The sequence below is a fragment of the Somniosus microcephalus genome, unplaced genomic scaffold, assembly GCF_052327205.1.
Source record: "Somniosus microcephalus isolate GS21.2 unplaced genomic scaffold, FLI_Smic_1.0 unresolved_chr2, whole genome shotgun sequence".
Lineage (NCBI taxonomy): Eukaryota > Metazoa > Chordata > Chondrichthyes > Squaliformes > Somniosidae > Somniosus > Somniosus microcephalus.
This window is the reverse complement of record NW_028225180.1, coordinates 82,332,097-82,358,810: the sequence shown is the minus strand read 5'-3', so window position 1 is coordinate 82,358,810 and position 26,714 is coordinate 82,332,097. Positions and strand designations below refer to the sequence as shown.

General features: G+C 55.4%; 1 protein-coding gene across 1 annotated transcript in view; it reads left to right on the top strand.

The window, feature by feature from the left end:
- Positions 1-26,714, top strand: part of LOC147092921 (mitogen-activated protein kinase kinase kinase 11-like) — a 135,075-nt gene that overhangs the window by 104,200 nt on the left and 4,161 nt on the right. The window contains exons 2-8 of the mRNA XM_085976231.1: positions 15,261-15,441; positions 17,026-17,174; positions 18,671-18,846; positions 19,774-20,014; positions 21,272-21,394; positions 22,540-22,693; positions 24,458-24,555. Coding sequence (XP_085832357.1) covers positions 15,261-15,441; positions 17,026-17,174; positions 18,671-18,846; positions 19,774-20,014; positions 21,272-21,394; positions 22,540-22,693; positions 24,458-24,555 — 1,122 coding nt within the window. The remainder of the gene's footprint in view (positions 1-15,260; positions 15,442-17,025; positions 17,175-18,670; positions 18,847-19,773; positions 20,015-21,271; positions 21,395-22,539; positions 22,694-24,457; positions 24,556-26,714) is intronic.

Genomic DNA, 26,714 nt, shown 5'->3' with positions numbered 1-26,714 from the left:
ACCAGTACTGTACCCCAGTGTTATACAGTGACAGACCTGTACCCACCAGTACTGTACCCCAGTGTTATACAGCGACAGACCTGTACCCACCAGTACTGTACCCCAGTGTTATACAGTGACAGACCTGTTAGACTGTACCCACCAGTACTGTACCCCAGTGTTATACAGTGATAGACCTGTACCCACCAGTACTGTACCCCAGTGTTATACAACGACAGACCTTAACCCACCAGTACTGTACCCCAGTGTTATAGTGACAGACCTGTACCCACCAGTACTGTACCCCAGTGTTATACACTGACAGACCTGTACCCACCAGTACTGTACCCTAGTGTTATAGTGACAGACCTGTACCCACCAGTACTGTACCCCAGTGTTATAGTGACAGACCTGTACCCACCAGTACTGTACCCTAGTGTTATAGTGACAGACCTGTACCCACCAGTACTGTACCCCAGTGTTATACAGTGACAGACCTGTACCCACCAGTACTGTACCCCAGTGTTATACAGTGACAGACCTGTACCCACCAGTACTGTACCCCAGTGTTATACAGCGACAGACCTGTACCCACCAGTACTGTACCCCAGTGTTATAGTGACAGACCTGTACCCAGCAGTACTGTACCCCAGTGTTATAGTGACAGACCTGTACCCACCAGTACTGTACCCCAGTGTTATACAGTGACAGACCTGTACCCACCAGTACTGTACCCCAGTGTTATACAGTGACAGACCTGTACCCACCAGTACTGCACCCCAGTGTTATAGTGACAGACCTGTACCCACCAGTAATGTACCCCAGTGTTATACAGTGACAGACCTGTACCCACCAGTACTGTACCCCAGTGTTATACAGTGACAGACCTGTACCCACCAGTACTGTACCCCAGTGCTATACAGTGACAGACCTGTACCCACCAGTACTGTACCCCAGTGTTATACAGTGACAGACCTGTACCCACCAGTACTGTACCCCAGTGTTATACAGTGACAGACCTGTACCCACCAGTACTGTACCCCAGTGTTATACAGTGACAGACCTGTACCCACCAGTACTGCACCCCAGTGTTATAGTGACAGACCTGTACCCACCAGTACTGTACCCCAGTGTTATACAGTGATAGACCTGTACCCACCAGTACTGTACCCCAGTGTTATACAGCGACAGACCTGTACCCACCAGTACTGTACCCTAATGTTATACAGTGACAGACCTGTACCCACCAGTACTGTACCCCAGTGTTATACAGTGATAGACCTGTACCCACCAGTACTGTACCCCAGTGTTATACAGTGACAGACCTGTACCCACCAGTACTGTACCCGTGTTATACAGTGACAGACCTGTACCCACCAGTACTGCACCCCAGTGTTTGTGACAGATCTGTACCCACCAGTACTGTACCCGTGTTATACAGCGACAGACCTGTACCCACCAGTACTGTACCCGTGTTATACAGTGACAGACCTGTCCCCACCAGTACTGTACCACAGTGTTATACAGTGACAGACCTGTACCCACCAGTACTGTACCACAGTGTTATACAGTGACAGACCTGTACCCACCAGTACTGTACCCCAGTGTTATACAGTGACAGACCTGTACCCACCAGTACTGTACCCCAGTGTTATACAGTGACAGACCTGTACCCACCAGTACTGTACCCCAGTGTTATAGTGACAGACCTGTACCCACCAGTACTGTACCCCAGTGTTATAGTGACAGACCTGTACCCACCAGTACTGTACCCCAGTGTTATACAGTGACAGACCTGTACCCACCAGTACTGTACCCCAGTGTTTTTCAGGGACAGACCTGTACCCACCAGTACTGTACCCCAGTGTTCGTGACAGACCTGTACCCACCAGTACTGTACCCCAGTGTTATACAGTGACAGACCTGTACCCACCAGTACTGTACCCCAGTGTTATACAGTGATAGACCTGTACCCACCAGTACTGTACCCCAGTGTTATACAGTGATAGACCTGTACCCAGCAGTACTGTACCCCAGTGTTATACAGTGATAGACCTGAACCCAGCAGTACTGTTCCCCAGTGTTATACAGTGAAAGACCTGTACCCACCAGTACTGTACCCCAGTGTTATACAGTGACAGACCTGTACCCACCAGTACTGTACCCCAGTGTTATACAGTGACAGACCTGTACCCACCAGTACTGTACCCTAATGCTATACAGTGACAGACCTGTACCCACCAGTACTGTACCCCAGTGTTATACAGTGACAGACCGGTACCCACCAGTACTGTACCCCAGTGTTATACAGTGACAGACCTGTACCCACCAGTACTGTACCCTAGTGTTATACAGTGACAGACCGGTACCCACCAGTACTGTACCCCAGTGTTATACAGTGACAGACCGGTACCCACCAGTACTGTACCCCAGTGTTATACAGTGACAGACCGGTACCCACCAGTACTGTACGCCAGTGTTCGTGACAGACCGGTACCCACCAGTACTGTACCCCAGTGTTATACAGTGACAGACCTGTACCCACCAGTACTGTACCCCAGTGTTATACAGTGACAGACCTGTACCCACCAGTACTGTACCCCAGTGTTATACAGTGACAGACCTGCACCCACCAGTACTGTACCGCAGTGTTATACAGTGACAGACCTGTACCCACCAGTACTGTACCCCAGTGTTATACAGTGACAGACCTGTACCCACCAGTACTGTATCCCAGTGTTATACAGTGACAGACCTGTACCCACCAGTACTGTACCCCAGGGTTATACAGTGACAGACCTGTACCCACCAGTACTGTATCCCAGTGTTATACAGTGACAGACCTGTACCCACCAGTACTGTACCCCAGTGTTATACAGTGACAGACCTGTGCCCACCAGTACTGTACCCCAGTGTTATACAGTGACAGACCTGTACCCACCAGTACTGTACCCCAGTGTTATACAGTGACAGACCTGTACCCACCAGTACTGTACCCCAGTGTTATACAGTGACAGACCTGTACCCACCAGTACTGTACCCCAGTGTTATACAGTGACAGACCTGTACCCACCAGTACTGTACCCGTGTTATACAGTGACAGACCTGTACCCACCAGTACTGTATCCCAGTGTTATACAGTGACAGACCTGTACCCACCAGTACTGTACCCCAGTGTTATACAGTGACAGACCTGTACCCACCAGTACTGTACCCGTGTTATACAGTGATAGACCTGTACCCACCAGTACTGTACCCCAGTGTTATACAGTGATAGACCTGTACCCACCAGTACTGTACCCCAGTGTTATACAGTGATAGACCTGTACCCACCAGTACTGTACCCCAGTGTTATACAACGACAGACCTTAACCCACCAGTACTGTACCCCAGTGTTATAGTGACAGACCTGTACCCACCAGTACTGTACCCCAGTGTTATACACTGACAGACCTGTACCCACCAGTACTGTACCCTAGTGTTATAGTGACAGACCTGTACCCACCAGTACTGTACCCCAGTGTTATAGTGACAGACCTGTACCCACCAGTACTGTACCCTAGTGTTATAGTGACAGACCTGTACCCACCAGTACTGTACCCCAGTGTTATACAGGGACAGACCTGTACCCAGCAGTACTGCACCCCAGTGTTATACAGTGACAGACCTGTACCCCAGTGTTGTACAGTGACAGACCTGTACCCACCAGTACTGTACCCCAGTGTTTTTCAGGGACAGACCTGTACCCACCAGTACTGCACCCCAGTGTTATACAGTGACAGACCTGTACCCCAGTGTTGTACAGTGACAGACCTGTACCCCAGTGTTATACAGTGACAGACCTGTACCCACCAGTACTGCACCCCAGTGTTATACAGTGACAGACCTGTACCCACCAGTACTGTACCCCAGTGTTTTTCAGGGACAGACCTGTACCCACCAGTACTGTACGCCAGTGTTCGTGACAGACCGGTACCCACCAGTACTGTACCCCAGTGTTATACAGTGACAGACCTGTACCCACCAGTACTGTACCCCAGTGTTTTTCAGGGACAGACCTGTACCCACCAGTACTGTACCCCAGTGTTCGTGACAGACCTGTACCCACCAGTACTGTACCCCAGTGTTATACAGTGACAGACCTGTACCCACCAGTACTGTACCCCAGTGTTATACAGTGATAGACCTGTACCCACCAGTACTGTACCCCAGTGTTATACAGTGATAGACCTGTACCCAGCAGTACTGTACCCCAGTGTTATACAGTGATAGACCTGAACCCAGCAGTACTGTTCCCCAGTGTTATACAGTGAAAGACCTGTACCCACCAGTACTGTACCCCAGTGTTATACAGTGACAGACCTGTACCCACCAGTACTGTACCCCAGTGTTATACAGTGACAGACCTGTACCCACCAGTACTGTACCCTAATGCTATACAGTGACAGACCTGTACCCACCAGTACTGTACCCCAGTGTTATACAGTGACAGACCGGTACCCACCAGTACTGTACCCCAGTGTTATACAGTGACAGACCTGTACCCACCAGTACTGTACCCTAGTGTTATACAGTGACAGACCGGTACCCACCAGTACTGTACCCCAGTGTTATACAGTGACAGACCGGTACCCACCAGTACTGTACCCCAGTGTTATACAGTGACAGACCGGTACCCACCAGTACTGTACGCCAGTGTTCGTGACAGACCGGTACCCACCAGTACTGTACCCCAGTGTTATACAGTGACAGACCTGTACCCACCAGTACTGTACCCCAGTGTTATACAGTGACAGACCTGTACCCACCAGTACTGTACCCCAGTGTTATACAGTGACAGACCTGCACCCACCAGTACTGTACCGCAGTGTTATACAGTGACAGACCTGTACCCACCAGTACTGTACCCCAGTGTTATACAGTGACAGACCTGTACCCACCAGTACTGTATCCCAGTGTTATACAGTGACAGACCTGTACCCACCAGTACTGTACCCCAGGGTTATACAGTGACAGACCTGTACCCACCAGTACTGTATCCCAGTGTTATACAGTGACAGACCTGTACCCACCAGTACTGTACCCCAGTGTTATACAGTGACAGACCTGTGCCCACCAGTACTGTACCCCAGTGTTATACAGTGACAGACCTGTACCCACCAGTACTGTACCCCAGTGTTATACAGTGACAGACCTGTACCCACCAGTACTGTACCCCAGTGTTATACAGTGACAGACCTGTACCCACCAGTACTGTACCCCAGTGTTATACAGTGACAGACCTGTACCCACCAGTACTGTACCCGTGTTATACAGTGACAGACCTGTACCCACCAGTACTGTATCCCAGTGTTATACAGTGACAGACCTGTACCCACCAGTACTGTACCCCAGTGTTATACAGTGACAGACCTGTACCCACCAGTACTGTACCCGTGTTATACAGTGATAGACCTGTACCCACCAGTACTGTACCCCAGTGTTATACAGTGATAGACCTGTACCCACCAGTACTGTACCCCAGTGTTATACAGTGATAGACCTGTACCCACCAGTACTGTACCCCAGTGTTATACAACGACAGACCTTAACCCACCAGTACTGTACCCCAGTGTTATAGTGACAGACCTGTACCCACCAGTACTGTACCCCAGTGTTATACACTGACAGACCTGTACCCACCAGTACTGTACCCTAGTGTTATAGTGACAGACCTGTACCCACCAGTACTGTACCCCAGTGTTATAGTGACAGACCTGTACCCACCAGTACTGTACCCTAGTGTTATAGTGACAGACCTGTACCCACCAGTACTGTACCCCAGTGTTATACAGGGACAGACCTGTACCCAGCAGTACTGCACCCCAGTGTTATACAGTGACAGACCTGTACCCCAGTGTTGTACAGTGACAGACCTGTACCCACCAGTACTGTACCCCAGTGTTTTTCAGGGACAGACCTGTACCCACCAGTACTGCACCCCAGTGTTATACAGTGACAGACCTGTACCCCAGTGTTGTACAGTGACAGACCTGTACCCCAGTGTTATACAGTGACAGACCTGTACCCACCAGTACTGCACCCCAGTGTTATACAGTGACAGACCTGTACCCACCAGTACTGTACCCCAGTGTTTTTCAGGGACAGACCTGTACCCACCAGTACTGTACGCCAGTGTTCGTGACAGACCGGTACCCACCAGTACTGTACCCCAGTGTTATACAGGGACACACTTTAGTGAGGTTCCTCCTCCCGTTCCGACTGCAGTGACTTTTTAAAAATCATTCCTCCTTCAGAGAGAAAAACAGGAAATAGGTTTTTGATAAATGTGTTTCTGGAGCTTGGTCTCCCCTTTGGGGCAGGTGCAGAGCTGACTGAAACTCACTCTGCCTGTTTGACAGAAACTCCGCTTTGGATGTCCCAGTTTTTCAAATGCTGTCAGCTGCCTTCGAATCAGTAAAGGTGCCAAGTGGCAGTATTTTACCAGTCGTGTACCCCCTGGCACTAATCATTCCTCCCCCTGGCTCCAGCTGCTGGGTGTTGTAAGGGGGGTGGGGGCTGGGGGGCAGATTCTCGTGGATGGCTGGAATCACCTCAAACAGCAGCAGGACTTGTCGAGTGTAGGGGAGGTGGAGATGAGGAGGGGGTGAAGGGGGGAGGGAGAGAGGAGCGGGTGAAGGGGAGGGAGAGAGAAGGGGAGTGAAGGAGGGAGGGAGAGAGGAGGGGGGTGAAGGAGGGAGGGAGAGGGAAGGGGGTGAAGGAAGGAGGGATAGAGAGGGGGGTGAGGGAGGGTGAAGGAGCGAGGGAGAGAGAAGGGGGTGTGAAGGAGGGAGAGAAGGGGAGTGAAGGAGGGAGGGAGAGAGAAGGGGGGGTGAAGGAGGGAGGGATAGAGAAGGGGGGTGAGGGAGGGAGGGACAGTAGTGAGGGAGCGCCGCACTGTCGGAGGGGCAGTACTGAGGGAGCGCCGCACTGTCGGAGGGGCAGTACTGAGGGAGCGCCGCACTGTTGGAGGGGCAGTACTGAGGGAGCGCCGCACTGTCGGAGGGGCGGTACTGAGGGAGCGCAGCACTGTCGGAGGGGCGGTACTGAGGGAGCGCCGCACTGTTGGAGGGGCAGTACTGAGGGAGCGCCGCACTGTCGGAGGGGCGGTGCTGAGGGAGCGCCGCACTGTCGGAGGGGCAGTACTGAGGGAGCGCCGCACTGTTGGAGGGGCAGTACTGAGGGAGCGCCGCACTGTCGGAGGGGCAGTACTGAGGGAGCGCCGCACTGTCGGAGGGGCAGTACTGAGGGAGCGCCGCACTGTCAGAGGGGCAGTACTGAGGGAGCGCCGCACTGTTGGAGGGGCAGTACTGAGGGAGCGCCGCACTGTCGGAGGGGCGGTACTGAGGGAACGCCGCACTGTCAGAGGGGCAGTACTGAGGGAGCGCCGCACTGTCAGAGATGCTGTCTTTCAGATGAGGCAGGAATGGGGAAAGAATGGGTAGACACACACACAGGCAGGTGTGCAGCGGAAAAGAGAAGAACAGAGAACGAGAGGGGAAGAGAATTGGGAGAGATATAGAGAAAGGGGAGGAGAAAGAGAGTGAGACACAGACTGATGGAGACCAATCCCCTAAAGAATGCTGATTGTTCTCTGTGAAATGAGTCTCTGAGGAAAGCCAGTCGGGGCTGCTATCTGTAGCCTAGGCTCAAGACTGTGAAATGGCTTTGCTCAAATGTTCTTGCATCATTTTTTTCTGGTGAAGCTGAGCTGGGTTGATGACAGACACACGCGCGCGCTCACACACCTCACTCCTATCTCGGAGCGAGTAAAAAAGACTTGCATTTATATTGTGCCTTTCACGACCACCGGACGTCCCAAAGCACTTTACAGCCAATGAAGTACTTTTTGAAGTGTCGTCACTGTTGTAATGTAGGAAACGCGGCGGCCAATTTGCCCCCAACAAGCTCCCACAAACAACAATGTGATAATGACCAGATCATCTGTTTTAGTGATGTTGGTTGAGGGATAAATATTGGCCCCAGGAGACCGGGGAGAACACCCCCTGTTCTTCTTCAAAATAGTGCCATGGGATCTGTTACGTCCACCCAAGAGAGCAGACGGGGCCTCGGTTTAACATCTCATCCGAAAGACGGCACCTCCGACAGGGCGGCGCTCCCTCAGTACCGCCCCTCCGACAGTGCGGCGTTCCCTCAGTACTGCCTCTCCGACAGTGCGGCGTTCCCTCAGTGCTGCCCCTCCGACAGTTCCCTCAGCACTGCCCCTCCGACAGTGCGGCGCTCCCTCAGTACTACCCCTCCGACAGTGCGGCGCTCCCTCAGTACTACCCCTCCGACAGTGCGGCGCTCCCTCAGTACCGCCCCTCCGACAGTGCGGCGCTCCCTCAGTACCGCCCCTCCGACAGTGCGGCGCTCCCTCAGTACCGCCCCTCCGACAGTGAGGCGCTCCCTCAGTACCGCCCCTCCGACAGTGCGGCGCTCCCTCAGCACCGCCCCTCCGACAGTGCGGCGCTCCCTCAGTACTGCCCCTCCGACAGTGCGGCGCTCCCTCGGCACTGCCCCTCCGACAGTGCGGCGCTCCCTCGGCACCGCCCCTCCGACAGTGCGGCGCTCCCTCGGCACCGCCCCTCCGACAGTGTGGCGCTCCCTCGGCACCGCCCCTCCGACAGTGCGGCGCTCCCTCGGCACCGCCCCTCCGACAGTGCGGTGCTCCCTCAGTGCGGTGCTCCCTCAGCACCGCCCCTCCGACAGTGCGGCGCTCCCTCAGTACCGCCCCTCCGACAGTGCGGCGCTCCCTCAGTACTGCCCCTCCGACAGTGCGGCGTTCCCTCAGTACTGCCCCTCCGACAGTGCGGCGCTCCCTCAGTACCGCCCCTCCGACAGTGCGGCGCTCCCTCAGTACCGCCCCTCCGACAGTGCGGCGTTCCCTCAGTACTGCCCCTCCGACAGTGCGGCGCTCCCTCAGCACTGCCCCTCCCTCAGCACTGCCCCTTTGACGGTGCAGCACTCCCTCAGTATTGCACTGGAGTGTCAGTAAAACACCCACACCTTCACCTGGTCTTCCAGCATTGTGGATCGGACGGTTTTGCTTGGAGTGAAATGTTGGTGTTGCCAACATTTGCAACACTTTCGATGATTTATTGAACCTGTACGAATGTTTTGAAGTGCACGACAGCAGGGTGCGAGACAGAACAATATCCCGCCTCGTTGCCTCCGGTAATCGTGTATCAAAGAATCGCTGGTGTGCGGAGATTTGTACAGGGTGATGGGTTTGATTTCTCATCTGTGCTGCTGTCAGGAGGCCCTTGGCACAACATATCACGGGGAACAGGAGGAGCCTGCACCTTAACTCCATTTGCTCCATATTCAGACTTGCGGCCACAGGGAGCGGTTGAGACGAATAAGCAGAGATGCATTTAATGGAAAAGCTGGATAAGCACATGAGGGAGAAAGGAATAGAGGGTTATACTGATGGATCAAATCAAATCAAATCAACTTTTATTGTCATTGTTAGTGCACAAGTGCAGTACAGCGAAATGTAGGCTTGCGGCTCCCGAGAGTGTACATTTAGATTAAGACATTTAAACATTCAACATACATTTGGCTTGTAGTATATTAACATAAATATGACCATAATAAAGTGCATTGGCAGATGTGCAGGCTTTAGAGTTTATTTGTGGAGTTCAGTAGGATGACAGCCCTGGGAAAGAAGCTGTTCCTAAATCTGGTCGTTCAGGTGCGAATGCAGCTGTAGCGTCTCCCAGATGGCAGGAGGGCGAACAGACTGTGGCTGGGGTGGGTAGGGTCTTTGATGATCGACCGTGACCTCCGTAGACAGCGTTTCTGGTATATGTGCTCTGTGGTCGGTAGCCGGGTGCCGGTAATGCGTTGGGCAGTTTTGACTACCCGCTGCGGGGCTTTCCGGTCATAGTAGCTACAGCTGCCATACCGTACTGTGATACAGTTTGTCAGGATGCTCTCTAGATAGAAAGACTTGAATTTTTACAGCACCTTTCACGACCACCAGACGTCCCAAAGCGCTTTACAGCCAATGAAGTACTTTTTGAAGTGTGGTCACTGCTGTAATTTAGGAAACGCGGCAGCCAATTTGCGCACAGCAAGCTCCCACAAACAGCAATGTGATAATGACCAGATCATCTGTTTCTGTTATGTTGGTTGAGGGATAAATATTGGCCCCAGGAATCTGGGGATATCTCCCCTGCTCTTCTTCGAAATAGTGCCATGGGATCTGTTACATCCACCTGAGAGAGCAGACGGGCCGGCCTTGGTTTAACGTCTCGTCCGAAAGACGGCACCTTCGACAGTGTGGCACTCCCTCAGCGCTGCAGTGGGACTGTCAGCCTGGCTTTATGTGCTCCAGTCCCTGGAGTGGGACTTGAACCCACAACCTTCTTGCCTCGGAGGCGAGAGAGTGTGCTACCCACTGAGCCACAGCCGACACTGGGGATAACTTCCCCTGTTCTTGGTGAAACGAAGAGAGGTGGGAGGAGGCTGGTGTGTGGAGTTTGGACCAGTTGGGCCGAATGACCCGTTTCTGTGCTGCGCCTTCTATATAAAATCCCTGGGTAGGTACGTTGGTGCGTTGGATTCCTGTCCACATGCAGTCATTTACCCATTTCTGTTGGGTAAGGGGTATCGGGGGACATGGAGCAAAGGCGGGCATAAATAGGGTTGAGGTGCAGATCAGCCGCGGTCCAACTGAACGGCGGGACAGGCCCGAGGGGCTGAATGGCCTCCTCCTGTTCCTGTGATAGTTCGGGTCCTGCTTGTTTGAAGTTGGTGCAGCGACAGGACGTGGAGGGTGACACCTGGTGGCAGAACACCCAACGGCACGGGCTGTAACTTTTTAATTCTGTGACCTTTTTCTCCCCTCTTCTGGACACTTGACCTTGGCCGCGGGAGAATGAGGGAAGGGGAGGGCGGATAATAATAAATCAAGATAGCACAATCTCCCCTCCTGATAACTAGCCAAAGAATCCAGCCATTAGACAACAATAACTTGCATTTATACAGCGCCTTTAATGCAGTCAAGCTTCACTGGAGCGTTATCAGACAGAATTTGACACGAGATATTAGGAGAGGTGACCAAAAGCTTGGTCAAAGAGGTCGGTTTTAAGGAGCGTCTTAAAGGCGGAGAGAGAGGCGGAGAGGTTTAGGGAGGGAATTCCAGAGCTCGGGGGCCCAGGCAGCTGAAGGCACGGCCGCCAATGGTGGGGCGATTAAAATCGGGGGATGCGCAAGAGGCCAGAATTGGAGGAGCGCAGAGATCTGAGGGTTGTAGGACTGGAGGAGGTTACAGAGATAGGGAGGGGGGCGAGGAGGCCTTGGAGGGATTTGAAAACAAGGATGGAGAATTTTAAAATCGAGGCGTTGCTGGATCGGGAGCCAATGTAGATCAGCGAGCACAGGGGGTGATGGGCGAACGGGACTCGGTGCGAGTTAGGACACGGGGCAGTGAGCACAGGGGGTGGTGGGTGAACGGGACTGGGTGCGAGTTAGGACACGGGGCAGTGAGCACGGGGTGATGGGTGAACGGGACTCGGTGCGAGTTAGGACACGGGGCAGTGAGCACGGGGTGATGGGTGAACGGGACTTGGTGCGAGTTAGGACACGGGGCAGTGAGCACAGGGGGTGATGGGTGAACGGGACTGGGTGCGAGTTAGGACACGGGGCAGTGAGCACAGGGGGTGATGGGTGAACGGGACTCGGTGCGAGTTAGGACACGGGGCAGTGAGCACAGGGGGTGATGGGTGAACGGGACTCGGTGTGAGTTAGGACACGGGGCAGTGAGCACGGGGTGATGGGTGAACAGGACTCGGTGCGAGTTAGGACACGGGGCAGTGAGCACAGGGTGATGGGCGAACGGGACTTGGTGCGAGTTAGGACACGGGGCAGTGAGCACAGGGGATGATGGGTGAACGGGACTCGGTGCGAGTTAGGACACGGGGCAGTGAGCACAGGGGGTGATGGGTGAACGGGACTCGGTGCGAGTTAGGACACGGGGCAGTGAGCACAGGGGGTGATGGGTGAACGGGACTCGGTGCGAGTTAGGACACGGGGCAGTGAGCACGGGGCGATGGGTGAACGGGACTCGGTGCGAGTTAGGACACGGGGCAGTGAGCACGGGGTGATGGGCGAACGGGACTTGGTGCGAGTTAGGACACGGGGCAGTGAGCACAGGGGGTGATGGGTGAACGGGACTGGGTGCGAGTTAGGACACGGGGCAGTGAGCACGGGGTGATGGGTGAACGGGACTCGGTGCGAGTTAGGACACGGGGCAGTGAGCACAGGGGGTGATGGGTGAACGGGACTTGGTGCGAGTTAGGACACGGGGCACTGAGCACAGGGGGTGATGGGTGAACGGGACTCGGTGCGAGTTAGGACACGGGGCAGTGAGCACAGGGGGTGATGGGTGAACGGGACTCGGTGCGAGTTAGGACACGGGGCAGTGAGCACAGGGGGTGATGGGTGAATGGGACTGGGTGTGAGTTAGGACACGGGGCAGTGAGCACAGGGGGTGATGGGTGAACGGGACTGGGTGCGAGTTAGGACACGGGGCAGTGAGCACAGGGGGCGATGGGCGAACGGGTCTTGGTGCGAGTTAGGACACGGGTCAGTGAGCACAGGGGGTGATGGGTGAACGGGACTGGGTGCGAGTTAGGACACGGGGCAGTGAGCACGGGGTGATGGGTGAACGGGACTGGGTGCGAGTTAGGACACGGGGCAGTGAGCACAGGGGGTGATGGGTGAACGGGACTTGGTGCGAGTTAGGACACGGGGCAGTGAGCACAGTGGGGGTGATGGGCCAACGGGACTCGGTGCGAGTTAGGACACGGGGCAGTGAGCACAGTGGGGGTGATGGGCGAACGGGACTTGGTGCGAGTTAGGACACGGGGCAGTGAGCACAGGGGGTGATGGGTGAACGGGACTCGGTGCGAGTTAGGACACGGGGCAGTGAGCACAGGGGGTGATGGGTGAACGGGACTCGGTGCGAGTTAGGACACGGGGCAGTGAGCACAGGGGGTGATGGGTGAACGGGACTCGGTGCGAGTTAGGACACGGGGGCAGTGAGCACAGGGGGTGATGGGTGAACGGGACTCGGTGCGAGTTAGGACACGGGGCAGTGAGCACGGGGTGATGGGTGAACGGGACTTGGTGCGAGTTAGGGCACGGGGGCAGTGAGCACAGGGGGTGATGGGTGAACGGGACTTGGTGCGAGTTAGGACACGGGGCAGTGAGCACGGGGTGATGGGCGAACGGGACTGGGTGCGAGTTAGGACACGGGGCAGTGAGCACAGTGGGGGTGATGGGCGAACGGGACTGGGTGTGAGTTAGGACACGGGGCAGTGAGCACGGGGTGATGGGTGAACGGGACTCGGTGCGAGTTAGGACACGGGGCAGTGAGCACGGGGTGATGGGTGGACGGGACTCGGTGCGAGTTAGGACACGGGGCAGTGAGCACGGGGTGATGGGTGAACGGGACTCGGTGCGAGTTAGGACACGGGGCAGTGAGCACAGTGGGGGTGATGGGTGAACGGGACTCGGTGCGAGTTAGGACACGGGGCAGTGAGCACAGGGGATGATGGGTGAACGGGACTCGGTGCGAGTTAGGACACGGGGCAGTGAGCACAGGGGGTGATGGGTGAACGGGACTCGGTGCGAGTTAGGACACGGGGGCAGTGAGCACGGGGTGATGGGTGAACGGGACTCGGTGTGAGTTAGGACACGGGGCAGTGAGCACAGGGGGTGATGGGTGAACGGGACTTGGTGCAAGTGTGGACACGGGGCAGTGATCACGGGGTGATGGGTGAACGGGACTTGGTGCGAGTGAGGACACGGGGCAGTGAGCACGGGGTGATGGGTGAACGGGACTTGGTGCGAGTTAGGACACGGGGCAGTGAGCACGGGGTGATGGGCGAACGGGACTTGGTGCGAGTTAGGACACGGGGCAGTGAGCACAGGGGGTGATGGGTGAACGGGACTCGGTGCGAGTTAGGACACGGGGCAGTGAGCACGGGGGGTGATGGGTGAACGGGACTCGGTGCGAGTTAGGACACGGGGCAGTGAGCACAGGGGGTGATGGGTGAACGGGACTCGGTGCGAGTTAGGACACGGGGCAGTGAGCACAGGGGGTGATGGGTGAACGGGACTCGGTGCGAGTGAGGACACGGGGCAGTGAGCACAGGGGGTGATGGGCGAACGGGACTCGGTGCGAGTTAGGACACGGGGCAATGAGCACGGGGTGATGGGCGAACGGGACTTGGTGCGAGTTAGGACACGGGGGCAGTGAGCACGGGGTGATGGGCGAACGGGACTGGGTGCGAGTTAGGACACGGGGCAGTGAGCACGGGGTGATGGGTGAACGGGACTTGGTGCGAGTTAGGACACGGGGCAGTGAGCACAGGGGGTGATGGGTGAACGGGACTCGGTGCGAGTTAGGACACGGGGCAGTGAGCACGGGGTGATGGGTGAACGGGACTGGGTGTGAGTTAGGACACGGGGCAGTGAGCACAGGGGGTGATGGGTGAACGGGACTCGGTGCGAGTTAGGACACGGGGCAGTGAGCACAGGGGGTGATGGGTGAACGGGACTTGGTGCGAGTTAGGACACGGGGGCTGCCGAGTTTTGGATGAGCTCAAGTTTACGTAGAGTAGAATATGGGAGGCCGGGCAGGAGTGCGTTGGAATAGTCAAGTCCGGAGGTAACAAAGGCATGGGTGAGGGTTTCAGCAGCAGATAGGCTGAGGCAGGAGCGGAGACGGGTGATGTTAAGGCGGCAGAAGTAGGCGGTCTTGGTGATACAGAGATAGGGGAGGGGGGGCGGGGGGAATTGGCGAGCCCATAGAGGGATTTGAACACGAGGATGAGAAATTTAAAATCGAGGCGTTGCTGGACCCGGAGCCAGTGTAGGTCAGCGAGCACAGGGGGTGATGGGTGAATGGGACTCGGTGCGAGTTAGGATACGGGGCAGCAGAGTTTACAGAGGGTAGAACGTGGGAAGCCGGCCAGGAGTGCGTTGGAAGTCAAGTCTAGAGGTAACGGAGGCACTGATGAGGGCCAGGACAAGATTGGCTTGGGCGGCGATGCCCCACACGGTTGAATATCCCGTCGCCGCTCGTTGCTTGGGCTCACGCACGAAGAACGGCCGCTCTGGGTGAGGTGCAACCTGTATGCCGAGGGGAGGGAGAGTCGGGTGGAGGGAGGGGGTGGAAGGTCTGTTTGGGCACCCGCTGACAATCTCTTCCCACCTTGTGTCTCCAGTCCTCCTGTTCCAGCCCATTGAAGATGACGACATGGAATGCAAGACGCTGAAGATCACCGACTTTGGCCTGGCCCGCGAGTGGCACAAGACAACCAAGATGAGCACGGCCGGCACCTACGCCTGGATGGCCCCCGAGGTGATCAAGACCTCCACCTTCTCCAAAGGGAGCGACGTGTGGAGGTGAGCGATCGACGCCCGCGGCAGGCCCTGCAACATCAAGCAGAGGTGATCTTGGTGGGTTCGTGCCCCACTCCGGAGACGTGATCCAGCCTGACGCTCGCAGCGCTAGTACCGAGGGACTACTGCAGATGAGATGTTAAACCGAGGCCCCCCCGTCTGCCCTCTCGGGTGGACGTAAAAGATCCCACGGCCACTATTGCAGGACGAGCAGGGGGAGTTCTCCCCGGTGTCCGGGGGCCAATATTTATCCCTCAACCAACATCACTAAAAAAAAACCCACAGATTATCTGGTCATTGCTGTTTGTGGGAGATTGCTGTGCACAATTTGGCTGCTGCCTTTCCTACATTAGAACAGTGACTGCACTTCAAAAGCACCTCATTGGCTGTAAAGTGCTTTGGGATGTCCTGAGGTTGTAAAAGGCGCTGTAGAAATGCTTGTGAAGCCATTTTGCACACAGCAAGGTCCCACACATACAGTGAGATAAACGCCCATGTTAATCTGTATTGTTTGGCAGTGTTTTGGTTGTGGGAGGAACGTTGGCCCCAGGACACCGGGGAGAATTTCTCCCTGCTCTTCTTCCAATAGCCCCATGGGATCTTTAATACCCGCCTGAACGGGGCCTCGGTTTAACGTCTCATCCAAAGGGAAGGCACCTCCAACAGTGCAGCGTTCCCTCGGTACTGCCCCTCCGACAGTGCGGCGCTCCCTCGGGACTGCCCCTCCGACAGTGCGGCGCTCCCTCAGTACTGCCCCTCCGACAGTGCAGCGCTCCCTCAGCACTGACCCTCCGACAGTGCGGCGCTCCCTCAGTACTGCCCCTCCGACAGTGTGGCGTTCCCTCGGTACTGCCCCTCCGACAGTGCGGTGCTCCCTCAGTACTGCACCTCCAACAGTGCAGCGTTCCCTCGGTACTGCCCCTCCGACAGTGCGGCGCTCCCTTGGTACTGCCCCTCCGACAGTGCGGCGCTCCCTCAGTACTGCCCCTCCGACAGTGCGGCGCTCCCTCAGTACTGCCCCTCCGACAGTGTGGCGCTCCCTCAGCACTGACCTTCCGACAGTGTGGCGCTCCCTCAGCACTGACCTTCCGACAGTGCGGCGTTCCCTCAGCACTGCCCCTCCGACAGGGGTGGGGCAGGGCAAAAAAAAAATTTAAGCTTTTATTTTAAAATTCTCATCCTCGTTTTCAAATCTCTGTACGGCCCTCGCCCCTCCCTACCTCTGTAACCTCCTCCAGCCCTACAATCCTCTGAGATCTCTGCACTTTTCCAATTCTGGCCTCTTGCTCATCCCCGGTTTTAATCGATCCACCATTGGCGGCCGTGCCTTCAGCTGCCTGGGCCCCGAGCTCTGGAATTCCCTCCCTAAACCTCTCCGCCTCTCTCTCCTCCTTTAAGACGCTCCTTGAAACTGACCTCTGTGACCAAGCTTTTGGTCACCTGCCCTAATATCTCCTTACGTGGCTGGGTGTCAAATTGTGTTTGATAATCGCTCCTGTGAAGCGCCTTGGGACTAAAGGCGCAATACAAATTTCGAGTTGTTTTACGTCCACCTTGTTGACGGCTTGGCTCTTGTTCTTTCTGCAGTTACGGGGTGCTGCTGTGGGAGCTGCTAACGGGGGAGGTCCCCTACAGAGGGATCGACGGGCTCGCGGTGGCCTACGGCGTCGCCGTCAACAAGCTGACGCTCCCCATCCCCTCGACCTGCCCGGAACCTTTCGCTCAGTTAATGGCAGGTGAGTGACAGGGCGGCAACCATGGCCAATGGTAACCCGTGTTCAGTCGGAGACCGACTCCCGGTTCTTGTATCATTCGCAGGGCTTATCCCACTCTCTGACCAGCTCCAGGTTAGGCCGGGCGGGAGTGAATTGTTACCTTTCACCTGCTGTGCACTGTATGTGTACAGGAGACGCTGTGAGACACACACAAGCCGTACAGTACCAGACGGGAGTGAGTCGTTCCCTTTCACCTGCCGATTCCCACCCTCCGTAAACTTGAGTTCATCCAAAACTCTGCTCCGCCCCCCCCACCCGCCGCATCCTAACTCGCACCGAGTCCCGTTCATCCTCTCTTCAAATCCTTCGCCCCCCCCCCTCCCTATCTCTGTAACCTCCTCCAGCCTCAACAACCCTCCCTATCTCTGTAACCTCCTCCAGCCTCAACAACCCTCCCTATCTCTGTAACCTCCTCCAGCCCCACAACCCTCCCTATCTCTGTAACCTCCTCCAGCCTCAACAACCCTCCCTATCTCTGTAACCTCCTCCAGCCCCACAACCCTCCCTATCTCTGTAACCTCCTCCAGCCCCACAACCCTCCCTATCTCTGTAACCTCCTCCAGCCCTACAACCCTCCCTATCTCTGTAACCTCCTCCAGCCCCACAACCCTCCCTATCTCTGTAACCTCCTCCAGCCCCTACAATCCTCCCTATCTCTGTAACCTCCTACACCCCTCCCTATCTCTGTAACCTCCTCCAGCCCTACAACCCTCCCTATCTCTGTAACCTCCTCCAGCCCCACAACCCTCCCTATCTCTGTAACCTCCTCCAGCCCTACAACCCTCCCTATCTCTGTAACCTCCTCCAACCCCTACAACCCTCCCTATCTCTGTAACCTCCTCCAGCCCTACAACCCTATCTCTGTAACCTCCTCCAGCCCTATAACCCTCCCTAGCTCTGTAACCTCCTCCAGCCCTACAACCCTATCTCTGTAACCTCCTCCAGCCCTACAACCCTCCCTATCTCTGTAACCTCCTCCAGCCCCACAACCCTCCCTATCTCTGTAACCTCCTCGAGCCCCACAACCCTCCCTATCCCTGTAACCTCCTCCAGCCCCACAACCCTCTCGATCTCTGCGCTCCTCCAATTCTGCCCTCTTGAGCATCCCCGGTTTTAATCGCTCCACCATTGGCGGCCGTGCCTTCAGCTGCCTGGGCCCTGAGCTCTGGAATTCCCTCCCTAAACCTCTCCGCCTCTCTCTCTCCTCCTTTAAGATGTTCCTTAAAACCTGCCTCTTTGACCAAACTTTTGGTCGCCTGTCCTAATATCTCCTTATGTGGCTCGGTGTCAAATTTTGTTTGATAATCGCTCCCCGTGAAGCACCCTGGGATGTTTTACGACGTTAAAGGCAAATTGTTGTTGTTACGTACCCCAACCTGAATGGGGGAACCGGAGGGAAACTAAATTAAAAATCTCATTGTTTCCCATTCTTCTCTCCCCTTTCCGCCCCCCCACAGAATGCTGGGACGAAGACCCCCACCACCGGCCGCTGTTTGCCTCCATCTTGGAGCAGCTGACAGCCATCGAGGAACAGGTGCTGCTGGAGATGCCCCAGGAGTCCTTCCACTCCATGCAGGACGACTGGAAGCTGGAGATCCAGGGCATGTTCAACGAGCTGAGGGCCAAGGAGAAGGTAGGAGGAGCGACGGGCTGATCGCGCTCCCTCTTTCCCCCCGCCGCACGCTCGGGACTCGCGGCTCACGGGCCACGTAGAAAACAAAACACACAACTAAACTAGCCAGTGAACACTGATATCAAAATGGTGCTTTGTGTATCGTGGAGGCACTCGGCGTATCCACTTCCACTGTTAAAGGTGCTATACAGGAAACTTCTTTATCTGGCACCAACGGGACCGGCGTGGCGCCGGTTTATCAAAATGTCCGGATTACAGAGAGGTGCGAGAGCCCCGTACACAGCAACAGATCCAGGAACGGCCACTAATATGAAGTAAAGCTTAGCTACTCCTGAATTTTGCCGGTTAACAGAGATTTCCGGTTATTTAGGTGCCGGTAAATCGAGAGTTTCCTGTATATACATGCACAAGTTGTTGTGGCAGCTGGTTGCTGAGCTGTCCTGCGATAATTGTGTGTGGTCAACATCTGGCCGCGATGCCCTACACAGTTGAACATCCGCCGGCGCACAATGGGTGAGGTACCGTGGGACCCGGACCCCGGCGAGACTCCGAGCCTTTGCCAGCAGGGTGGGGGTGGTGAGGGGTTAGAGGGCAGCGTTTGCGCAGTGACATGAATCAGTCATTCATGAAAAACGGACTTATGAAATAATACTGAGCGGCCTGCGGGTGGCGCTGTCCAGGGAGAGTATAAATACTCGGGCACGGGCCCAGCTTGCGCAGGACATTCTTAACAGGAACTAGTGAAGGACACAACTAGACCTCCATGTTGTGAAACAGTTGATTAAAGCTTTGTTTAACGCTTAGACCAAGTGCCTAGTAGTTTTCTTACGTCACGCACTTTATGAGGGGACCCCCCTCGGCCCGGGGGTTGGGGGGGCGGGCAGGGGGTTCTTGGCCCGGCGCTGACCCGCCCGCTTTGCCTTCCAGGAGCTGCTGTGCCGCGAGGAGGAGCTGAAGCGGGCGGCCCTGCAGCAGAAGTCGCACGAGGAGTCGCTGTGCCAGCGGGAGCACGCCCTGGCCCAGTGGGAGCTGGACGTCTTCGAGCGGGAGCTCAGCCTCCTCATCTACCAGATGAACGCGGAGAAGCCCAACGTGAAGAAGAGAAAGGGCACCTTCAAGAAGAACAAGCTGAAGGTGAAGGACGGCCAACGCATCAGCAAGCCAATCGGTCAGTACCAAGGATGTTCTTGCCATGGAGGGAGTGCAGCGAAGATTCACCAGACTGATACCTGGGATGGCAGGAATGACGTATGAGGAGAGATTGGGTCGATTAGGCTTATATTCACTAGAGTTTAGAAGAATGCGAGGGGATCTCATTGAAACTTATAAAATTCTAACAGGACTAGACAGACTAGATGCAGGAAGGATGTTCCCGATGGCGGGGGAGTCCAGAACCAGGGGTCACAGTCTAAGGATAAGGGGTAAGCCATTTAAGACTGAGATGAGGAGGAATTTCTTCACCCAGAGAGTGGTGAACCTGTGGAATTCTCTACCACACAAGGCAGTTGAGGCCAATTCATTAAATATATTCAAGAAGGAGTTAGATATATTTCTTAAGGCTAAAGGGATCAAGGGATATGGGGAGAAGGCAGGGACAGGGTACTGAGTTTGGATGATCAGCCATGATCTCATTGAATGGCGGAGCAGGCTCGAGGGGCCAAATGGCCGACTCCTGCTCCTATCTTCTATGTTTCTAACCTTATCTGAGGAAGGAGATACTTGCCTTAGAGGTGGTGCAACGAAGGTTCACAGATTGATTTCTGGGATGAGGGGGGGTTGTCCTATGAGGAGAGATTGAGTAGATTGGGCCGATACTCTCTGGAGTTTAGAAGAATGAGAGGTGATCTCATTGAAACATAAGATTCTGAGGGGGATTGACAGGGTAGATGCTGAGAGGCTGTTTCCCCCTGGCTGGAGAGTCTAGAACCAGGGGTCACAGTCTCAGGATAAGGGGTCGGCCATTTAGGACTGAGATGAGGAGGAATTTCTTCACTCAGAGGGTGGCGAATCTTTGGAATTCTCGACCCCAGAGGGCTGTGGAGGCTCAGTCGTTGAGTATATTCAAGGCTGAGATCGAGAGATTTTGGGGGAATCAAGGGATATGGGGATCGGGCGGGAACGTGGAGTTGAGGTCGAAGATCAGCCATGATTTTATTGAGGGGCCAAATGGCCGACTCCTGCCCCGAATTCTTATGTTCTTACTGCGGGCACCTGCCCATCAGCCGGGCGATGGGTCAGAACTCGAGCCTGGTGCCGTGGATTGGTCTTGCTGCTGGTTGATCATGCTATGGCTGAGATTGGAACTTGCCCTCGGAGTTAACGAGTCCCTGTGTTGGTGCCTGTCCCGTTAGCAGACTGTTTAATGGTGACTGCCCCTTTAAGTGATTCTCACCGCACCTCTGGTGATGGTTTTTCCCCGATGCAGATTTCCAGCACAAGCTCACCGTCCAAGCCTCCCCGGTGCTCAACAAGAAGAAGGGGTTGTTTGAAGTCGGTTCCAGTTCGCCCAACATCTCGTCCTTTGTCCCGAGGCTGAGGGCAATCCAGTGTAAGCAGTGCACAGCGAAATCCCAGCAACTCGGAGAGCGAATAATCATCCCTCAACTCCCCCCCCCGCCTCTCCTCAACTCCCTCCCGCCCTCCCTCGACTCCCCCCGCCCCTCCCACAACTCCCCCCTCCTCGACTCCCCCCCGCCCTTCATCGACTCCCTCCCGCCCTCCCTCGGCTCCCTCCCGCCCTCCCTCGGCTCCCCCTGCCCTCCCTCGGCTCCCCCCGCCCTCCCTCGGCTCCCCCTCGCCCCTCCTCAACTCCCCCCGCCCCTCCCACAACTCCCCCCTCCTCGACTCCCCCCCGCCCTTCATCGACTCCCCCCGCCCCTCCCTCGGCTCCCCCGCCCTCCCTCGGCTCCCTCTGCTCTCATCGACTCCTCCCGCCCCTCCTCGACTCCCCCCGCCCCTCCTTAGCTCCCCCCACCCTCCCTCAGCTCCCCCCGCCCCTCCTCAGCTCCCCCCGCCCCTCCTCAGCTCCCCCCGCCCCTCCTCAGCTCCCCCCGCCCCTCCTCAGCTCCCCCCGCCCCTCCTCAGCTCCCCCCGCCCCTCCTCCGCTCCCCCCGCCCCTCCTCCGCTCCCCCCGCCCCTCCTCCGCTCCCCCCGCCCCTCCTCCGCTCCCCCCGCCCCTCCTCCGCTCCCCCCGCCCCTCCTCAACTCCTCCTGCTCCCCCTCAACTCCCATGGCGCCCCATGTTTTCTCTCGAGTCTGTGTGTGTGTGGTGGGTGAAAGTGTGTCTCTTTGTCTGTCTCTCTGTCTGTCTCTGCCTTTTTCTCCTCTGCTCTCTCACCAGATTCTCGCTCCAACTTTGTGTCTCTCTCCCTCCGTCTCTCTCTCTCTCATGCTCTCCCTATCGTGCTCTCCCTCTCTTTCTATCGTGTTCTCCCTCTCTATCCTGTGCTCCCTCTCTCTATCGTGCTCTCCGCCTCTCACTCGCGCGCTCTCTCTCTCTCGTGCTCTCCGTGTCTCTTTCTCTCGTACTCCCTCTCTCTCTCGTGCTCTCCACCTCTCTCATGCGCGCTCTCTCTCTCGTGCTCTCTCGCGTGTGCTCCATCTCTCTCTCGTGCTTTCTCGACTGCTCTCATGCTCTCTCTCGCTCTCTCCCTCCCCCTGTTCATGCTCTCTCTGTTCCCCATTCTCTTGTAGTGATTCCCAACGAGGCCAACGGTGCGTGGAGCAGGTGTTCGGCCTGGGGCCCTGAGAACTCCGACGGAGAGGAATGTGGGAAAGGAGAGAGGAGACCAGGGCACAGCTGGGGAAACAACGTGGCAAAACCCTGGGAAATGCCAGCTGACAGAAGGTGGGAATTCTCTGTGGGGCAACAATTGGGAATATTTGCGATTGTGTCGGAAAGCTGCAGGATGCAGGGTCTGGCTGTTTGGGATGCGGGGTACCGGAGAGGGAGGGACCTCTGTTGGGTGACAGTCAGCAACACAACACAAACTGCCCAGAACCTGCCGCTGACTTCCATTGAGAATGAGATTGTCACATCAGTGACTGATAATCTTCTGAAGTTCAGTTAAAGCTTGCTGAAAGCTTTACTCTGTATCTAACCCGTGCTGTACCTGCCCTGGGAGTGTTTGATGGGACAGTGTAGAGGGAGCTTTACTCTGTATCTAACCCGTGCTGTACCTCCCCTGGGAGTGTTTGATGGGACAGTGTAAAGGGAGCTTTACTCTGTATCTAACCCGTGCTGTACCTGCCCTGGGAGTGTTTGATGGGACAGTGTAGAGGGAGCTTTACTCTGTATCTAACCCGTGCTGTACCTGCCCTGGGAGTGTTTGATGGGACAGTGTAGAGGGAGCTTTACTCTGTATCTAACCCGTGCTGTACCTGCCCTGGGAGTGTTTGATGGGACAGTGTAGAGGGAGCTTTACTCTGTATCTAACCCGTGCTGTACCTGCCCTGGGAGTGTTTGATGGGACAGTGTAGAGGGAGCTTTACTCTGTATCTAACCCGTGCTGTACCTGCCCTGGGAGTGTTTGATGGGATGGTGTAGAGGGAGCTTTACTCTGTATCTAACCCGTGCTGTACCTGCCCTGGGAGTGTTTGATGGGACAGTGTAGAGGGAGCTTTACTCTGTATCTAACCCGTGCTGTACCTGCCCTGGGAGTGTTTGATGGGACAGTGTAGAGGGAGCTTTACTCTGTATCTAACCCGTGCTGTACCTGCCCTGGGAGTGTTTGATGGGACAGTGTAGAGGGAGCTTTACTCTGTATCTAACCCGTGCTGTACCTGCCCTGGGAGTGTTTGATGGGACGGTGTAGAGGGAGCTTTACTCTGTATCTAACCCGTGCTGTACCTGCCCTGGGAGTGTTTGATGGGACAGTGTAGAGGGAGCTTTACTCTGTATCTAACCCTGTGCTGTACCTGCCCTGGGAGTGTTTGATGGGACGGTGTAGAGGGAGCTTTACTCTGTATCTAACCCTGTGCTGTACCTGCCCTGGGAGTGTTTGATGGGACAGTGTAGAGGGAGCTTTACTCTGTATCTAACCCGTGCTGTACCTGCCCTGGGTGTGTTTGATGGGACAGTGTAGAGGGAGCTTTACTCTGTATCTAACCCGTGCTGTACCTGCCCTGGGAGTGTTTGATGGGACAGTGTAGAGGGAGCGTTACTCTGTATCTAACCCATGCTGGACCTGCCCTGGGAGTGTTTGATGGGACAGTGTAGAGGGTGCTTTACTCTCTATTGAGCTGGGGGAGGTTGGCAAAGAGATCCTCTCTTGATCACAGTCCCGGGATTGGTTGGGAAAAGTGTGGGTGTGCGCTAGCTGAGGACTGGCTCAGCACTGGTTGTGAGAACTCCTGCACATGAATAATGAGCTGGCACTCTGTCTGGACTAAGACTGGTAGACTGGGCGAGGGAGCGGAGGGCTGGCAGGGTTTGCATACCCAGTCTCGGTGCCTCTTTAGGGGAGGTGGTGAAGTGGACGGGGGTTGGATGACTGCTGCCATTTTGTGGCAGGGTCGTATCCTGCTCTATATAGAAATTTGGTGGTGATTTTGCCAACGGTGACTTGGTAATTTCTCGGAGTTTAGTGTAACTCGAGTGTTTAATCTTCAGGCTAAGACCTCGACCGGATAATTATATCTGGAATGCAGAGACTGGGGACGAAGGGTGGACTCCATCCTTACCAAACTCGATCGCAGACATTAACGCAGGTAAGTGAAGGCACAGAGCAACCATCAAACCTGGGGCCTGTAGGGCTTTCTTAAGGAGTCTATCAGCTGTCAGTCAGTGGGAAGCATGCTCGCCTCGGAGTCAGAAGGTCGTGCGTTCGACTCCCACTCCCGAGACTTGGGCACAAAAATCCAGGCCGACACTTCCAGTGCAGTACTGAGGGAGCGCCGCACTGTCGGAGGGACAGTACTGAGGGAGCGCCGCACTGTCGGAGGAGCAGTACTGAGGGAGTGCCACACTGTCGGAGGGGCAGTACTGAGGGAGCGCCGCGCTGTCGGAGGGGCAGTACTGAGGGAGCGCCGCACTGTCGGAGGGGCAGTACTGAGGGAACGCCGCATTGTCGGAGGGGCGGTACTGAGGGAGCGCCGCACTGTCGGAGGGGCAATACTGTGGGAGCGCCGCACTGTCGGAGGAGCAGTACTGAGGGAGCGCCGCACTGTCGGAGGAGCAGTACTGAGGGAGTGCCGCACTGTCGGAGGGGTAGTACTGAGGGAGTGCTTCACTGTCGGAGGTTTCGGCTTTCGGATGAGACGTTAAACCGAGGCCCCATCTGCGCTCCCAGGTGGATGTAAAAGATCCCATGGGTCACTATTTCGAAACAGAGAAAGAAAGACTCCCATTTCTCCAGCACATTTCATGACCTCAGGACGTCCCAAAGCGCTTCACAGCCAATTAAGTACTTTTTGAAGTGTGGTTGTAATGTAGGAAACGCAGCAGCCAATTTGCACACAGCAAGCTCCCACAAACATTAACGTGATCGTGACCGGATCATCTGTTTTTTTAGTGATGTTGTTTGAAGGATATATATTGGCCCCAGGACACCGGGGAGAACTCCTTCCTGCTCTTCTTCCAATAGTGGCCGTGGGACCTTTTACCTCCACCCGAGAGGGCAGACGGGGCCTCAGTTTAACGTCTCATCCGAAAGAATAAGGCCAATATTTATCCCTCAACCAGCATCGCTAAAAAGCAGACGATCTGGGGTCAGTATCACATTGCTGTCTGCGGGAGCTTGCTGTGCGCAAACGGACAGCCGCGATTCCCACATTACAACAGTGACAAAAAGTACTTCATTGGCTGTGAGGAGCGTTTAGGGAGGGTGGAAATGGGAGAGAGATCATCGAATCTGGACCATAGAAGATAGGAGCAGGAGTAGGCCACTCGGCCCCTCCAGCCTGCTCCGCCATTCAATGCGATCATGGCTGATCATCCAAATTCAGTACCCTGTCCCTGCCTTCTCCCCATATCCCTTGATCCCTTTAGCCTTAAGAAATATATCCAACTCCTTCTTGAATATACTTAATGAACTGGCCTCCACTGCCCTCTGTGGCAGAGAATTCCACAGGTTCACCACTCTCTGGGTGAAGAAATTCCTCCTCATCTCTGTCCTAAATGGCTTACCCCTTATCCTTAGACTGTGTCCCCTGGTTCTGGACTCCCCCGCCATCGGGAACATCCTTCCTGCATCCAGCCTGTCTAGTCCTGTTAGAATTTGGTAAGTTTCAATCAGGTCCCCTCTCATTCTTCTAAACTCCAGCGAGTACAAGCCCAATCGACCCAATCTCTCCTCATACGTCATTCCTGCCATCCCAGGTATCAATCTGGTGAATCTTCGTTGCACTCCCTCCATGGCAAGAACATCCTTCCTCAGATAAGGCGACCAAAACTGCACACAATACTCAAGGTGTGGTCTCACCAAGGCCCTGTACAACTGCAGCAAGACATCCTTGTTCCTGTACTCGAATCCTCTCGCTACGAAGGGCAACATACCATTTGCCTTCTTAACTGCCTGCTGCACCTGCATGCTTACCTTCAGCAACTGGTGCACAAGGACACCCAGGTCTCGTTGCACTTCCCCTTCTCCCAATCTATTGCCATTCAGATAATAATCTGCCTTCCTGTTTTTGCCACCAAAGTGGATAACCTCGCATTTATCCACATTATATTGCATCTGCCCAATCACCCAACCTGTCCAAATCATACTGTAGTTTCTCGGCATCCTCCTCACAGCACCCACGCCCACCCAACTTTGTGTCGTCTGCAAACTTGGAGATATTACATCTAGTTCCCTCGTCTAGATCATTAATATATATTGTGACCGGGCCTGGAACAAGTTCCAATTTTAACCCGTTGAAATCGGGAC